General features: G+C 47.7%; 2 protein-coding genes across 6 annotated transcripts; one reads left to right on the top strand and one right to left on the bottom strand.

Annotated features, from left to right (window-relative positions):
- The first annotated feature begins 52 nt into the window (after positions 1-52).
- Positions 53-2,429, top strand: Alp6 (Alkaline phosphatase 6). The gene is made up of 3 exons (XM_017171481.3): positions 53-194; positions 805-1,961; positions 2,022-2,429. Exons 1-3 carry the CDS (start codon positions 125-127, stop codon positions 2,340-2,342), a joined length of 1,548 nt encoding a protein of 515 aa, XP_017026970.1. The 5' UTR covers positions 53-124; the 3' UTR covers positions 2,343-2,429.
- Positions 2,430-5,924: 3,495 nt separating this feature from the next.
- Not1 (CCR4-NOT transcription complex subunit 1) lies at positions 5,925-18,003 on the bottom strand. Of its 5 annotated transcripts, none has more exons than XM_017171698.3 (9): positions 17,747-18,003; positions 17,118-17,610; positions 15,735-15,941; positions 15,113-15,658; positions 14,566-15,046; positions 9,911-14,499; positions 8,675-9,846; positions 8,249-8,608; positions 5,925-7,801 (listed from the first exon to the last, which is right to left on the bottom strand). In XM_017171698.3, the coding sequence occupies exons 2-9, from the start codon at positions 17,220-17,222 to the stop codon at positions 7,687-7,689; spliced, it is 7,575 nt and encodes a 2,524-aa protein (XP_017027187.1). In that variant the 5' UTR covers positions 17,223-17,610; positions 17,747-18,003; the 3' UTR covers positions 5,925-7,686. The 5 variants fall into 5 exon arrangements, with proteins under 5 accessions (XP_017027187.1, XP_017027188.1, XP_017027189.1 ...); XM_017171699.3 differs by having other exon boundaries at positions 17,781-18,003; XM_017171700.3 differs by having other exon boundaries at positions 17,798-18,003.
- Positions 18,004-18,214: the final 211 nt, after the last annotated feature.

The following is an 18,214-nucleotide window of genomic DNA, read 5'->3' as shown; positions in this document are numbered from 1 at the left end:
TGATACCCAAGGCGATAAGCTGCCAGCGATGGCCACTTCGCGGGGCCCTGGTCAGTCGGTTTAGTCTGCAACCAAGGTCTGGCCTCCACACAAGTCGCTTAGGATTACTTGGGATTAGCGGAAAATGGCTAAGGGATTCATTCTGGTCCTCCTCGTCGCCGTCTGGCTGAGCGGTAGTGTCAGCGGACAAAGGGGTAAGATGTTTTGATCCTAAGAAATTGGAACATTTTGTAAATGGAAGAAATACTAAGATAGACTTACCGCTTTATTGCGAATTTTCCCAACTTTTTGCCTAAAAACCAATTAAATAAAAGTTAAAACAAATATAGAAATAAAACTTAGCATTAAAAGGTAGAATTTTTCCATCTTTAACCCATGGTTTGAGACTTGACTTAGAGTGAGATAGATATATAGAATAGGTAACAACTTTATTGCCGAATATCTGCCATGTTAATTATCGAAAAATTACCGAAATTTCAGAATTTGTAAACAAAAGTATATTTAAAGTTGCAATCTAGCAAAATAACCAAATATCCTTGGTTATTAGGAATATATTATTAAAAACTTTAAATACAGGAAGTGGTATTTTATAATTGTATTTAAACTTTATGAAAGTGATTTAGTTTACCTAAAAATTCTTGGAAAATAAATTCTTATCAGAGAGTCATGCTAACCCTTGCGTAGAGATAAGACTCCCGTAATCCCGGTGATATATTAGAAATCCGCCAAGTCCCCGAAGTGATTTATAGAGGTTTCAGCCTTCCACAAGTGTTTCTTACATATTCTTCGTCTTTCATTTGGCAGACCACCCGCGAGGTCGTTCCTTCGATCCCGAAGATCATCCCATCAAGTATGCCGAGGAGCAGCAGACGCAATACTGGGTGGACAAGGCCCAGGCCAAGCTGCTCTCCAAACTGGCCGAAACTCAGGCAGCGCAAACAAACAAGGCCAAAAATGTGATCCTTTTCCTGGGCGACGGCATGTCCGTGCACACGGTGACTGCCACTCGGAATCTGCTCGGCGACAGTGCAGAGCAGGTGTACTTCGAGGGCTTCCCGTACACGGGTCTGTCCAAGACGTACTGCGTCAACAGGCAGGTGGCGGACTCCGCATGCACGGCCACCGCCTATTTAGGCGGCGTCAAGGGCAACTACGGAACCATTGGCATAAACGCAAATGTAGTCAGGTACAACTGCGATGGCGACCGACAGGAGGAGAATCAGGTGATGAGCATTGCCCAGTGGGCTCAGGCGGCAGGCAAGAATGCGGGTCTGGTGACCACCGCCCGCGTGACACACGCCTCTCCGGCCGGCGTTTATGCTCACACCGCGGATCGCAACTGGGAGAACGATTGGGAGGTGGCCAACAGGAATTGTGATCCCGAGCAGACAATCGACATTGCTCGTCAGCTGGTGGAGCAACCGGTGGGCCAGGGCCTCAAGGTGATCCTTGGCGGTGGCCGTCAGAACTTCATCAACACCACAGTGAACGATGAAGAGGGTTATCCCGGCTATAGAACCGATGGCCGTCACTTGATCCGCGATTGGTTGGCCCAGAAAAATGAAGCCAATGTCTCTGCCAACTATGTGTGGAGTCGCAAGGGTCTCAGCCTGGTGGATCTGGACAATACGGACTATCTACTGGGCCTGTTTGCCAGATCCCACCTGCCCTACAATGGAGATAGGAACCGGAAGCGCAGCCAGTTGGCGGATCCTTCACTGAGCGAGCTGACAGAGGCCGCCATCAAGGTGCTGCGACGCAACGACGAGGGATTCTTCCTGTTTGTCGAGGGCGCCCGTATTGATATGGCTCATCATGACACCTATGCCCGGAGATCCCTTGAGGACACCGCCGAGTTTGCCAAGGCTGTGCAAGTGGCCCGCGAGCTTACCTCCGAGGAGGACACCCTAATCGTGGTCACCGCCGATCATGGGCATGTCATGTCCATCAATGGATATCCGGTGAGGAGCGATGATCCTAACTAAAAGTTACTATAACTAAACATTGCCTTTCCTTTGCAGTTCCGCGATCAGGAGATCACTGGCTTGGCTCAGCTGGCGGATGATGATCTGCCCTACACGATCCTCTCGTATGCCAATGGACCTGGCTTCAGCTCCGCCTATAATCGCGCCGAGGGCCGGGCCCTGCTTAAGGAGAAGTTGACGGAAGACCCGGACTTCCGACATCCCACACTGGTTCCGCTGGATGCCGAGTCCCACGGAGGCGATGATGTGCCGGTGTACGCCTCAGGACCCTATGCTCAGTACTTCAGTGGCAACTACGAGCAGAGCAACATTCCAGCCCTAATGGGACGCGCCGCTGGCATCGGTCCCTATGCCTAGGATCTGTTGGGTTCCCAGCATATGTAGTATTCATGTATCCACTCCTGGTCGGGAGGAACCAATTAAAATGCATTAGAGCTAAATGAATTTAGCACGGCGAGCGGGAGGCTGGGGAGAAATCGAATTCCATCTAATTGAACGCAAGCTGTGCAATTTCCTGCTGGAGCTGTTCCACCTCGACAAATGCCACCTGGAGGCGAATTCAATTAACGGTTCATGCAAAACGTCCACTGACAACCTGCAGGCAGGCAGCTAGCCCCAATCAGTCAATCAGTGTTTGCATCCATTCAATCAATCGCGGACTGTGGACAGGGAGGCGGTAGCTCAGGTTGGTTAGAAACCAAATGGAAGCAACGTGCTCCATCATATAGCCAGGGGAATATGCCAGCATATGCTTGGAACGGTAGGGAAGAGCCGTAGCAATGGCTACGTGGGTTGGTGGATAGGGATTCCGACACATGAATGCCCTCAAGTTGCTGTCCAAAGCGACTAAGTGCATCCAGAATGGCAAGAAAATAAGTCTAAATTTTAAAGCTGCTGGGAAAATAGTGTTAAGCTTTTTTTTAGCTTATCTTGAATACCAGGGCTCGAAAATAAGATTTATGAGAAACTAACTCTGATAAGTTATAAACTTCTTTCTTTTCATTTAAATTTTCCTGTGTCCATTTTTTTAAAACTTAAAAGTTTCCCTAAAAACGAAGAAAAGCTATTTCAAAATATGCAATTTCGATTGATGGAATTGGTCTGTCTGATTGAATTATGTTTTCCATTTACTGACAACAGCCAGTGATTGATGATTCCACTTGCAATCGGCCAAACGGCAGTTTTATGGAATGGCTAAAGGGTAAAGCTAATGGGTCGATGCATTGGAAGGAGTTCGAGGAGTGTCTTCCATTTCCGATTTCACTTTGGCCTGCGCCAGATTTTTATTTTCGCCCAATTTCCGCTGCAATTTCTGTTTAACGAGGGACTTTCAGTTTTTTTTTGTTTCTTTTGGTAGATGTGCAGCCAAGAGGCTACGCTATGCGCTGGTCTAGTTTCGCACTGGACCTGGCTTAATCATAGGGTTTTGGCAGCACAGAGGCGCTGCAGCGAGCGAGCAGCAGCTGTGAAAGCCTAGTGCGGGAAACTGGGTCAATAATGAAGTAGTGGATGCAGTTCTGTGGGAAAAGAAATGCAGCTGCGGTCTGGTTCTTGGCTGCATAAGGCCTTTTTTCCATGCCAAACAAATCTGTATCTGTATCTGTGTATCTTTGTATCTGTGCAGGGCCACAGAAAACCTCGAGAGAAAAAAAGGGGGAAAACGAACAAAAAAAAAAACTAATGGCAGCATACACAAAATGTGCTCCAACTAATGGTGCCTGCCCGCTGCTGACTCAGCTCAGCCGCAAAAAGCGGCCAAGAAGCCGAAGCTCGCCCGCAAAGATACAGAGATACAAAGATACACCGACACACACAGATACGGGGCCCCACGTGACTGTGTTGAAGCAAACTGGAAGCTTTTTAACGAAACCGACATCTCTTTCGCTCGGCAGCGCGCGCGCGCACATCTAAGCGGATTCAAATGGCCATGTACGCCGAGCGAGGCAACAAAGCTGCAGCGTCGCTTTTTGTATCTTTCGGATACCGATGGACTGGGACCTGGCACAGAAGAAACTGGTGGGCCCCAACACACACACACACACACCTCACGGGCAGGGGAAACTTTTTGCGCAGCGCAGCGACGTCGACCGAGCGCTAAGTGTGCCACATTCTGTTTCCAAGCGCTCACACATAGATACGAGATACAAAATACACACTCTAACACACAAGCCCCAAAACCAACTCGTTGGGTAGTTTTTTTTTTTTTTTTATATTTCTACATTAGCAAAAAATATGACAACTTTTTAAGGTCAATTGAACCACTATAAGTTACAAACTTACAACTGAATATTCATAACAAGTAGAAGTTTGAGGAGTTTTTGAGGGGTTGCCCTGATTCCTTAATGCTTTTGAATGTTAATACAAGTAATTAAAAATTTAACTTCCCAAGTCCACCAAATATCAAACATCTAAGGCACCTAAATAAAATAGAAAACAAGAAGAAGCTATCTTTTGCCTACCAAAGTTTGTATATCCTTTCAGGTAACAATTAAAATATATCATAACTAAGCCAGAAATGCATTAATTTCGATTCGGAAAGCAGTTTTGTGTTAGTTTTTATTAATTTAAAAAAACTGCATACCAAATTTAAAATTTTAAGAAATCAAAATTTTTGGCCATTCTTGCAAATTTTAATGATGTAACCCCTTATCAAATTTCGCAAAAAATGGCCAAAAAATCGATTTCTTCCGGACGGGTCTAGAAAGATTCCCCTGTCGATGCTGATCAGGAATATTTATGGTTTTTGGGGTCGGAAATGATTCCTTGACTTAGAAAAATATTATTTTGTATTATAAAATCGGATTTTTTTTATTAAAAAACTTCTTGATTTTTTTTTTAATTAAAAATATCATAACTCGGCCAAAAAAGCATTAATTTTAAATCGGAAAACAGTTCTGTGCAAGATTTTCTACAGTTAATAAATCTGCATACTTCATTTAAAAATTTTGAAAATTCAATTTTTTATCAAAATCAAAATTTTAATGATGTAACCCCTTGTAAAATTTTGCAAAAATGGCCAAAAATTCGATTTCTTCCTAACATATCTAGAAAGATTCCCTTGTTGATGCTGATCAAGAATATATATGGTTTATGGGGTCGGAAAGGCGTTGCAAACTTCTGACTGAAATTATAATACCCTGCAAGGGTATAAATATCTATTTAAAAATAAAAAACCAACTCCTAGTTAAATCTTTTTCGACTCGATAAAATCCATTTCGGTTAGTTTAACATAGACTTTAAAAGTGAGAGTAGATTATTCCTTTTCCCAAGATTATCGGTTAAGGCTAATGTTGACTTTAAAGTTCAGTATTTAAGCTAGGAATTAACCTTACATTGAGAAACTGGACATACTTGTGAGGAGCCCTTGCTAATCAGTTGACCTTGGCCACAAAGATACTACCAAATAGACCTGAATTTCTCGCGGTGCACAATTTGGTTGCTTGATTTTTTTTCTTCTTTAGTCGTTTGTTTGTTTGTGTCATATCAGCCTTATGACAAATTCATGTGAATTGGCAACGAAAACACAAGGAGGAGTAGAAGGAGGAGGAGGGGAACTGGCACTGGCACTGCGATGACTGCAGCATTTCAATTAATGCTGAATTCGTGTCACACAATAGATAGATACACGCACGGACATACAAGCGTACATTCCATTTCATTTCAGTTCAGTTCGGTTCGGTTCGCTTTTCCAAGCTGTAACCGCTCTCTCCGCACTCGGCATTTATCGACATTTCTGTTTACTTAACCCAAAACCATTCCAGGGGGGGGCGGTGGGTCGTTATGTAAGCCTGGGCGCGGAAATGGGGTACATATGTACACGAGAGTACATGCTATATGTATGTTTGCTCCAATAAAATGAGCTTTTTTAAGTGTTAACCCACAGATACACACACACTCATCTAGACTTAGCCATAAAGGTGAAAAATTAAAGGCTGCAGGTTTTTTTAAAATTTTGCCATTTATACATTTAATATTTGTTTTGTATACATATTAATTTTTTATATATATCTCTTAATGCGTAATGTTACTTATTTCGATTTTAATGGATTATTATTTATATCAATGTAGATTTGTTGTGGTTTCTTCTCGTGTCGCATCCTTTGTTAATGAATGTTTCTCTTGTATTGTGTCTGTCGGTCGATCGGTGAACATAATCATCTTCATCATCATCATATACATAAACATACTTTTCCTTCTTAGCCATCGCAAACGGAATTAGTCTATAAATGAGTTTGTGGGGGGTCTTTGTCTAGAAAACTGAGACGTACTCTCTTCACTCTCTTTCGCTTTCTACAGGCTTCAGGCTTCAATTCAGTTTAGTTTTGATTCAAAATACAAAATACATTTGACGCGTGCGTAAATACAAAAGGGATGTGTTTCGTGTGCAGAGACTATAAACTATAGAGTTGGGTTGCTGCAGAGAGTGCGGGAGTGGGTACACATAACTTGGTAGGATAATGACTCCCACTGCCGGCGCCGCATTCATAATCGATTTACATTACGTATTTATATTTGGAAATACATACTTTATATATTTATATATAGATCGCTCTATAGATAATGGCTGCGACTCTCCTTGGCCACGCTCTCTCTCTCTCTCGATCTCTGATACTAACAGCTCTCTAACTTTACATGGGAGGATCGATCGACTTTAAGTTTAACAAGCTAAGAGATGTGTTCAATGCTAATTCCATTTTCAGTTAATAATGATCATCAGTTCGTAATAAAAGGTAGGTAGGTATAAAAAACAAAATTAATATGAAGATCAAACGTAGATTGGTAGTTTGTTACAATTGTTTTGTGCGGAAACACTTTAAAAGTTAACGTATATACGAGAAGACTAACTGAGGGGCGCGCTCTTAGAGACTAAAGATAAGGAGAATTTGCAAGTGAAGATGTGAGCAAGCAGCTACTTTGACAACTCGAATTGGTAGTGACTCTTCTGCCTCTCAGCGTCTGTCCTGAGAGTAGGTTCTTCTTCTGCTGGTTCTCTCCGTTTGTTGTATGTGTTCTTGTGTTTTCTTTGTGGCTGTTGTTGTTGCTACGTCTTCTGCATCTTCTCTTTGATCTAATTTCTGCTGCTGCTGTTGTTTGTTGTCTCGCCTTCTGCCGAATGTTTTTTGTAGTAGCAACAACAATCTACATATTTACATCGCATTTGTTAGTTTTTGTCGCATTTTCTCATTGTACATATTTTGCAATTTTTTTGTAGAAAATTATTTTCCTTTTTTCGATTTTCTCTTTTTTTTTTGTTTATACTTAATTCGTTTTTTTTTTCTTTCTTTTTTATCGCTTGGTTTGATTTCTTTACAAAGTATCTATCTGTAATCAACAGTTTTTTCGCCTTCCATCTATCGTTTTTTTTTTATAATACAACTCAATTTAAAAATTTATAACATTCCCCCCTGGGGCAAGGGGAGGCGCATTTAAAATGTTATCGTTTCTCCGTTCGTTTAAATACAAGTCGAGTCCCGACTTTGGCCTGGCCTGCTGTTCTGGTTCTTGTTGTGTTATTATTGTTGCTGTTGTCGTAAATGTTTCTTTGCTGATTTCACTGTATCCTTAATAAAAAAAACACACGATTCACTATAAACTAAACGCAGTTATTGTTAGTAGTAGTGCGGTGTGGGAGGGAGTGCTACTGCCTGCGTCTGGGTCGCGCACAGACCTCCAGGCAGAAGCGTCGGACGGTGGCGTTTTCTCAGTTGATGTTGGCCACCACCTCCTGGCCCTCGCCATCGACGACAACGGGCATGTTTAGCTGCTGGGTGACGTTCGACTTGGCCAAACAGGATCGGGCCACCGATTCGAAGAGCCTACAAATAATGGCAAAGAATAGCAGTGGTTAATGAAAATTCTTCAGGTATATATACAGACTAGAAACCCCGAGACTTGCTTAGTAAATAATTGTTATATTTTCATAGATTCATGCTAAAATAATTGTATAAAAGAGGAGATTACAAACGAATAAGAAAAGGTGAACAATGAAAAAAAGAAAAGAGTGGGATGGATGGTAGGGACTGGTCGGTTTGCTTGGAACGCTTTCTTGCTCTCTGGGCTACGTTTCACACTGAATGCCATTCAAAAATGCCCGATCAAATACAATCAAACAATCACCAAAATATCTGTAAACAGAAGGCGAGGTAACTGGTAAATAAGGTGGAAAGGAAGTAGCAACAAAAGTGACAAGCGCTCTATCCATCTACTGCAAAGCTACACAAAACCTTGAACTCGATTCTCCCCTCTATATTAGTCCAACTCACTTGGTAATTTCCGGTGCACAGTGCACAAAATCGTGATCCCAGAACTTGTAAATGGGATTCTTGATCAGCTCGATGAACGTAATGAGCAGACCCCACGGATGCGGGCGGTTAACAATCAATCGTTCCAGCAGGACGCGTGTTATCTGCTCCTGAATGGCCTCCGAGTTGGCCTCGGCGAACAGGTGGAGGACCGCGCAGCTAAAGTAGTGCGTGTGACTGTTAGGATAGCGCAACTGGTTAGCAATTGCGTTCAGGAACAGATAGCGACCCTCTGTGTCCAAGTCGACGGCCAGGTTCTGGAAGATATCCATGTGAGCGCTGTGTGCAATGTTTGATGTGTTGGGCACAAAGTTCTTGTTTCTGCGAAGGGTATTCAATATTGATTAGCAAAAGTATTCTTTAATTAACATGCATACACCCACTCACCTAATCAAGGCAATTGCCTGGGTGCCAACATACATGACCAGGGCATTCATCAGCGTCATGTTGTAGCGCGTTCCCGGCTCGAGGGTCACCTGCAAGTGTCCACGCAACTCCGAAAGGAAGGTAACAGGCGCACGGGCCTTGAGGTAAGAGTCCAGATCCTTCTTAAAGTTCGGCGGCTGGATGTTCATGATATAGCTGCTGAGCACCTTGGGCGCGTTGCTGCTGTCCGACAGCATGTCCACCTTCAGGTTGGGCGTAAATGGATCGGGCAGGCGCATGTTGCGCGGGAACGCTGACAGGATAATGTTGCGCATCTGAACGCAGTTGGGCGGGATGGTGTCGCAGAAGCCAAAGTGATAGTCGCACAGGAACTCCGGGAAGTCGTGCAGCAGGACGAGTAGCACCCGCAGGGTACCCTTGTACAAGAGCTGTACAGGCTTGCCCAGCTCTGTGTTCCGCAGGAAGGGCGCCAGATACTTGAAGAGATCCTGCAACAGTTGCGCGTAAAGCGGCCAGCCCTTCTGGCCGGGAATCTGGACGAGAATGCGGCCCAGGAATACGCGATGCGAGATAAGCTCCAGCCAGGCAAAGCAGAAGCCAGGAGCAAAGCTGGGATTCAGCAGGTGATAAGTGTAGGCAAAGGCCGACACAATGCTGTGCATCAGCGTCTCGAGTATCACGTCCGCCGAGCAGAGCTCCATGAATAGCATCATAAAGAAGCGATGGTAGCCCACCTGCTGGAAACTCACGCCGCGCATCTCGTGGTCCTTGAGCAGCGTGCCCAGCACAATGCCCAGCACTTTGTTCAGCAGGTTGATCTTGGTTGTCGGGTTTCCAGCCTCGCCCGAGTGACGCACCAGCATCGCGATCAAATGCACAAAAGCATCGATCCATTGGAAAATCTTGTTCTTGGCCTGGTTAATGGGCAGGCTGGGCTCCGCGAACATTCGGTATACCACATCCGTGCAGATGTGCGTGGCCTGACGGAAGAAGCGTGTGATCAGGTCGTCCGTCTTAAGGATTCCGTATGTATTCATTTTCTGCACAAAGGCACCAAAGTGCCGGGCATCTCGAGTGGATTGCTGGTTCTGCTGGGTGTACAGGGCCACCCAATCCTTGAGCAAGAACTCGGTCTTTTCCTGCAATCCTGGCGGATCATCTGTGTCACATGACTGAACAAAAAGAGAGATAATATTATAAAACAAACAAAAAAATAAAATAAAATAAAATTCTTACCCTCACGTGATGCATGCCGGAGTGAATGTACTGGGAGGCTCCTTGCAGGTAACGCTCGCAAGCGTTGAACGGACTGATGTCACCACTGGAGTTGAAGTTTCCACTCCACTGCGCCTCGATGGCATTCACAATGCACTCCGGATAGCGATGACGGTGCTGGGTTAGCCTGCCCAGCAGTTCCACTGTGGCCATAAACTCGTTGTCCGACACAATGTTAATCGCCCTATCCTCCATGATTAGACGCTCCAGTAAAGCGATGCCAAAGGAAATGGCCACATAGTTGTTGCCATTGTCCATGCAATCCCGCAGCATTACATCGAATTGATTTAAATTGACAAAATGTGAGGTGATGAGGGCGCGGGCCGCCTCCACGTTGTAGCGCACCTCCTCGCGGATATCGAAGAAGCACTTGGTCACAGCTCGCTCCGTGTTGGGGGCACCAAAGCTGTTGTGCAGCAGACTGAGGATGCGAAGATGGATGTTCTGGTAGAGCTTCATCTGTTCCATGTGCTCAGGCACAGTGATCAAGCCCTCGGTCAAGCCTTCGACGGCACGGGTTAGTAGATTAAAGGCCGAATCCTGGTCTCTCTGTCTGCGTGTTGACATCAGGGCATTGAGGAGCATATGCATCTTGCTGGCCTGCACCTGCAGCGATGGCACATTAATGGCCGTGTTCATAAAGGCCTCCATTTTACTGGCCACCTCGGCGTAAACCATGCTGCTCTCATCGTTTGCAAACACATTTGGCTGCGCCAGATCCTGTGGCTTCGGCACAAACAGGGCGATATCCCGTTCGCTCATCTGCTGAAAGCCGGGAATGCTTCGGGCAAACTCCGAGTACACCGCGAACAGTGTAGCTGGAGCAGCACCCACCTTGATGCGCACTGCCTCCGGAAGGCGATCCTGCTGATAGCTCAGAATTTGAGAGTCCACAAAGCGATTGCCCTCCTCCCGTGCGATCTTTCGGGTCTCGAAATCGGTGCTCAGACGCCTGTCAATCTCGGCGGCTGCCTTCTCGGCCGATGTCTTCTGGATAAAGGCGCACACAAGTTCCACATTCTCGCTGGCCAGCGTCAGGGCAGCAGCCTGGATCTCAGTCAGGCTGGGCATTCCAGTGAGTGCCGAGAACAATGCCTTGTGCAGGTTCTGGCTAATGGCACGGGCTATCTCGTCCTTGCCGGTGATCATGGCCATGCCGGCAGCCAGGTTGCGCACCATCTGGTGAGCAGCGGTGCGCATGCGGTTCTCGTCCGCATCCAGGGCAAAGTCCTTACGGATTATCTGCTCGGTGGTGGCGCAAGCGATGCGAATGCTCCGATCCACGATGGGCTGCAGCCAGTCGGTGATCGTGCGTTCCACGGCATTGATCACGATATGCTTGATTCCTGGATTGGCGTGCAGGAATGGAATATTTGGGGGCAGCACCAGGTGCTGTGCAATAAGCTGGAAGTTGCTCACATTCACGTCCACGTACGCGTACCGCGGCTCGGGCGGTGGCAGCACCACCTGGCTGGGATCGGTGGGCAGATTGGGAGAGGCCACTGATCCGGGAGTGCTGTTCGCTCCACTGCCGCCGGCTCCCATCATCATGGCGGCTGCCGTCTGGGCGTCCACATCCGACGGCGGAGCCGGTGGAGGAGCCTGTTGTTGTGGCTGTGGCTGCTGCTGCTGCTGCGGAGGCGGCTGGGCTGGCGATTGCTGTTGTTCTCGCGGCAAAGACGGCGGCGGTGCAATGGTATCCTGTTGCTTCGGCTTTGGCTGCGACATCTGCTGCTCGATGAGTAGAGCTCGCGTGGGATCCTTGAGGTAGATCACTGGTCGCAGCTTGGCCAGCTCCAGATTGAGCGTCTTGCAAAGTACCTCGATTTCGAACTTAAGGTTTAATTTAAGGTCCGGCTCCTGGTGGAGCTCGCCCAGCACGTACATAATGCCCATGGTCCAGGGATTGGGCGAGCGGAAAATGCGTGATTTGGCGGACGATTCGAGAATCTTGGCCACAAAGGGCACCACGAAAAGCAGCTCTTGTTGGCCCTTATGATAGGCCTCGGCCAGCAGAGACTTTAGATCGAGGTCCAACAGCAGGATGGGACGATTGCGTCCGAGGGTCATCATGCCCAGCCAGTGGCCAAGGTTCTTCAGCAGACTGCGATCGGAGAAGTTGATGACTCCCTTATCAGAGCGCAGCAGCACCTTGATGTTGCGCAGCGTCTCCTTGGTCACAAACCGATTGATCTCGCAGTTCTTGAGGGCTTCCAGGAAGTTGTAGTACAGCGTATGGAAGTTGAACTCCATGGAGGCACGCTTGAGAACCAAATATTGGGCTAGCCAGGGCCAATACTCCTTGGTCATGATCTCCTTGATCTCGTCGCACTTCTGGGGGATATTCAACTGGCTGAGGTTATTGAATATGAAGGCCGTTTTGTCCTGCACGGGCTCTGGCGGTATCGTCACTTTCTCCTCCTGGTTGGCCACCAGCAGGGTATCGATATTGGTGGCATTGGCAATAGACTTCATCCGGGTGGCATGGGACACAGCTACGTTCGATTTGGGTCCTGATCCGGGCGTGGCAGCGGGCATGTTTCCCTGCATGGAATTGGTCCTATACAGAGGCTCAGTTATCGGCCCTGTGGATATCACAGGCGGAATCGTGTTGCTGAGGCCAATCAGCTTCTGTGGCGGCGGCTCCTGGCCATGCATTCCGTATTCCACATAGTGGATGAGGTGCGGCGGAAAGTCCGAGAAGTGGGGAATGGAACGGATGTGCTCGCAGTACTTGTTGTAGGTGTGCAGTCGAGTCCTAAACCTATCCAGTGCCGTCACACCGAAGTAATAAAGCTTGGAGCCTTCGGGCTTGCGGAGTGCATCCAAAACACAACGCAAGGAGAGTCCCAGGGCAACAAAAGTGGGCACCAGATTGCGGTCAATGATGCCGCCAAACAGCTGGGCTGTGATCTGCAGCTCTTTCTCCGGATATTGACAGAAAAAGCGGTACTCCTCAAACAGATTGCGCAGCATGCACAAGAAGACCTCCTGCTCCCGCCGGTTGCTGGACTCCTTGAAGCGCTGCAGGATATCCAAAACTTCGTCGATAGAGAGAGTGGGATTGGGCTGGTGGTTGTAGATGCGTTGGAAATACGAGTTCACCTCGTCCTCCACCTCCTTGGACACAGGTATCTGTAAGTCGGCCATCACCGGGTTGTTGGGATTCGGGGCCGTCGGCGTGGGCGTAGGAGTTGGCTGTTGGGGACCACCGGGCAGCATGCGACCAAGATTCCCAACATTGGGTGGTGGTGGAGCCTGTGGCATCTGCATGGGATTCAGCGGATAGGGACTGGCTCCCGGAGTCATTAAACGCGAAGGAGAGGTTAGCATGTTGCCAAAATTGAAGGCACCGTTCGGGCCGCTCAGGTTGAGGCCTGCCAGGTTGTTGGACATATTCGTAAGCGGATCCATTCCGGGTCCAAACATCTGGGCATTAAGGTTTCCAGAGAAGGGTTGCTGTGGCGGCGGTGGCACAATGCCGCCGGGAAGATCCATGCCACGATGGCCGCGCAAGATATTTGGTGGCGGCGGCGGAACCAAACCTGGTTGTTGTTGCTGCTGCTGAACACGTGACTTATTCGCCATAATGGCCACATTGGCGGTCATCTGCATAATCATCTCGCCCATTTCCGGCTGCATGCAGCTGTTGATGCACGTGTGCAGGCAGTTGATCATCGTGGTCACAGTCTCGGGCAAGAGTTGAGTCTGCTTGGGGGGCAGCTGGTCCTCGGGCATTTTGGCATTAACCACCTGGGGGCATCGACGCAGCAGCACCTTGATCATGGCCTGCATGAAGGGCTCGCCGTGGTCGCGAATCTTATCGGTTAGCCACTTCTCCAGCTTCAGGTACTCACGCCGGGAGGCAAGGCAGGCCAGGTCGATAATGAACAGGAAAGAGCGGGCGTTCAGCAGAGAGGACAGCGCCTTCAGGTCCTGGGCAAGGTCTAAGATACGCGACAGCTTCACCTGATCGAATTCACTGCCGCGCAGATACCATTCGGACATGGCATTCATTATGTTGGGGCGCAGTTGGAAGTTCGTCGAACTCCAGGCGCTAGCCAGGATCACGTTGGAGTTGGGATGGTTGCCAAGGAACGTAGGTATCAGTTGGTTAAATAAATCCTGACGGAGAGGCGTCAGGGGTGGACTGATGTGCAGCAGGGCCAGGAACAACACGTCGGGACAATTCTGGGCAGGGAACTTCAAGAGCTCATGCACCTGCGTATAATATCCCTTGTCCGCGATGGAGAGCAGCACCTCCACCAGATGCAGTGACTTCCACGCCGAGATCTCTTTGTTGTCGGCATCTGGAGCCGTTTTCAGCACATCCAACGCTGGCTGACTGAACACAAAGTCGGCAAAGGAGAAGAGATCCGGGTTCTTCAGCATAGTGGTAATCAGCGACAGCTGACCCTCCGTGTTGGCCCAGTGGCGATAAATGCATTCTGGATGTGGGAATAAGCTGGAGCCCGTGGCCAATCGCAGGATGGTTAAAAGCAAGTCCAAGCCAATGCGATCCTTTAGCACAAACTCGGGATGATCGAGTTCTAAAGAAAAAAAAAAACAAAAGAAGAATTAGATTGAGCCCATTGGGGAACTGTTTCTGACATTACCCATGCACACGTCCTTCCAGTTGAGCTGGGGCACCACCTCCTTGAGGGCCTGCACAAAGACATCTGGCTTCCATGTCTGTGTGGCCTCCGTCGTCTCCTTCTTGTCCTTCTTATCACTGGACGCATTTCCCTCACTGCCATCGTTGTTGTTGCTACTGCTACTGGAGCTCTGCTGCTGCGAAGTACTTTGTGTCTGCGACGAGCCGCCGCCGCCGCTGCTGTTACTACCTGAACCCTGACCCTGTGATTGTCCCTGTCCGGGCCAGAAGTTCGCTGGCGTCGGTAGATTTACATTACAATCGAGCAGCGACGAGTGCCGTCGGCACATGAGTCCAACGATCTTGGCGACATCTTTGGACTGAAGCTCAGCGCGTTCGCGGGAACACAAATGATTCTTGCACTCTTCAACGCTCGATGTAAATTCATAACCGATTTCAAGGACTAGATTAATCCAGGATGTGTCCATAATATTATTTTTGCCCTGCAAACAACAGATTGTATTAGGGATCAAATTCCTATTGCCTTGCTATGCATTTCTTACGCTCACCTGGTTGGTGAATATTATCTCGCTTAAATGGTCATAGATATCCTCAATTCCCACCTCGTTCAGAGCATCTGCCTCGTAACTGGAGCTGTTGCTGTTGCTGCTGGCCGTTGCTTCGGCCTCTGCATCCGTTTCGCTGGCACTTGCTCCCGAAATCGTCGCCGACGCCGTGGTCGAGCCGGAGCCGTAAAGGAACGGCGCTAGAACCAATGGCACCGCTTGGCGCGGAAACTCCTCGCGAAGTTTTACCAAAAACTGGGCCTCCAGCTGCGGTTTCACGTACTCCTTGAGACAGCACAGTAAATACTGCAGCAGGTCAAACGATATCTCCTGCAGACCACTGCTGGCCGGGTTGCTGTTTCCTTTGCCCAAATACGAATCGATCAGCTCGACGAGGGACACCTGCAAGTTGTTCCTCGCTGACTGCCTAAGCTCGGGATGAGAGGAATGGGTCACGGCCAACGCAAATATGCACTCGCAGAGCTTGTTGATGCCGGTCAGTCGGGACACGTGGCTAACTAGATCGGCTACCGCAGCAGGCTTAAACGACTGGCCAAAAAAGAATCGTGTTACCAAAATAAATCTAAAAAAAATTGGTAGCGGTGAGGATGAAGTAGATACTCACCTTCTGGTTGCTCGCAAAGTACTGGTCAAAGGCAAAACAGATGTTGGACACAAACGAGGGATTCTGCAGCTGACGCTGCAACTGGGTGCCCAGGAGCTTTGCCTGCAGCTGAACGGTGACCGACGGCGCGGGATCGCTGAGGTTGATCACGGAGAACAGGTGGCGCAGACTGCTGCGTTCCGCTTCCAGTCCGTGCTCTTTGGCGAACTGTAAAAGGGCGAAGAATGAAGATGTGACATTATGCATTGCTGTACTGGCTTTGGCAACTAGTAGACGCGCCCTGGCAGCGACTGCCCGCGATGTTGTACACATATCGGTGGCTGCGTGGGACGCGGATGAAGATGCCTTTTGATATGCGGTGATCAATTGATTTTTATAGGTTTTTCATTGCGAACTTGGAAATTTAGACAGATTAAGTGTGTGTTAACGCAGACAGCCCGGCCGCCGCCTGCCCCACTTTGAAGTTTGTTTTCCCCTTTATTTGTGTGCTCCGGATTCGAATTCGGATTCAGATCCGGAGTGCGGAGTTCGGAGTCCGGACTCAAGGCTCTCTCTCACACCGACTGAGCGGTGTACACGCAGAAGCGAGACAACAGCTGTGACCCCGCCGTCGTCGTCGCAGCTGCTCCACAACAAATTACACACAAAAGTGATCGCTCCCTCTCGCTCACACTCGCTGGCGAAACATTTTACATGGGAGAGGAGAGCCCGAGCAGAGCCGAGATGACGGTGCGAGAAAGGAAGGGGGTCAAACTGAAGGAGTGCGACGGAGGGCATATTGCCAATCCAGCGAAAAGAAAGCGGCCGCAATTATTATTCCCCACTATCTGCGCACTATGAACTTACAAAACTCTATTCGATTGGGCAGTTGGCTTTGTACAGGATAGGAGTTAGTTTAGTAGGGTCGAGACCCTATCGCTTGGCTTTGCCTGGCCACTTCTCGCTGCCTCGGTTTTTGCAGCTCGCTTTCGCACGATTTCACTGCGAATGAAACACTCCGACATTCGCCAGACTCAAGTGTGTGGCTTTTCGCACTCAATTAGTCTAACTCGATACATTTTAAATCACTTTTGGCTTAAACAAAACGGGAACAACTCGCGCAATGCCGTGCAGAGAAATTTTTTCTGCTGCCTCCACAAAAAACTGTAATGGCGTCGGCAAAAATGCACGAGCGAGTGAAATGGCAATAGTGCTCCGCAGACGGTCGTGAGTGTGGACAATTGGCAACACTGGCAGGGCAGCCAGGTGCGATATATGCACACGGTTTGGCAACACCATTCGAACCCCGCAGTCGTCACCCTCTGACACTATTGTTGTTATTGTTGACAGAGTCAAAAACAATTTGCTTGTCCAATTCGCTGGCGGACAATTAGCCAAACTCACCTGCTTTATTTGCTCGCTGGTTTCATTAAAATTTCGCTTATTCACGTGCTTGACCAGATTGCGTATGTGCGTTAGCGGTGTCTTCAGTTGGCTCTCTACATTCATAATTCTACGTATCAGTTGTCAATGCTCGAACGGATGTTTGTTGTTCTTTTTGATGTTGTTGTTCGGTTTCGGTTTGGATTTGTTGTTCTTGGGGGCTGGGGCCACCAGAATTTTCGAGCACACGGACACGGCACGGTGAGACGACGATCCGAGCCGTGTGATGGTATTGGAGAGAGATATTTGACGTATTGTTGCTTCTTCTTCGCGCTTTTCTTTTCAACTGCGGCGTAATTTGGCCAACCGCCTATCGTCTTTCTTTTTTGTTTTTGTCGCTTTTTTTTGTTTTTGTTTTTTTTTTATTCCGTGTCTAATTCACTCTTATTGCATCGCAATCGCCGCGGCCCCCGTGGAAGAGGGGCCATCAGCAGCTCTACATCGCTGGCAGCATCTAATTGCACAAATGAAATAAACAATAAGATCAAATTCAAAGTCGGCCTTCTCCGGCGGGCGAGGGCAAAATTCTGTCCTCGTCCGAATATTGCATTGGCTCACGTAATGAAAAATAATATATGAATCGCACGTACAGTGAAAACAGAAATGAAAAAATACTACTACTACCACACACACGCACGCACACACATGCACAGAAAAGTAAATTTCTTCGGGCTCTTCCTTCCTCTCCTCGTGGCACTCCTCTTTTCACCGATTCGATTGGATTCTTTGTAATTTAAAAGGGCGAAAGAAATCGCTAAAGAAATCACTGGAGATTTTATTGCACTCGTTGATTTTGTTAATTTTTGCCGAAAATATTTTTAACACCCAGATGTTCGAAATTAGAGATGGAATTTCCAACGATTTACTATCGATATAATATATGTTATTTATAAGCCGATACATCGATTTGGATGTTTTTAAAGCTGAACAATTTGGAAAACAATTTTTTGGTAGGAATCAACGAGTATTTAAAAAAAAGGTAACCCTTTCAATGCCTTAGGAAATTGTCATTATAACTACCCAGCTTTATTTTAATTTAAATAAATTTAATAAAATTA

This window comes from Drosophila kikkawai, chromosome 2R (genome assembly GCF_030179895.1).
Source record: "Drosophila kikkawai strain 14028-0561.14 chromosome 2R, DkikHiC1v2, whole genome shotgun sequence".
NCBI lineage: Eukaryota > Metazoa > Arthropoda > Insecta > Diptera > Drosophilidae > Drosophila > Drosophila kikkawai.
The sequence above is the reverse complement of the archived record's forward strand: the minus strand, read 5'-3'. Positions and strand labels throughout refer to the sequence as shown.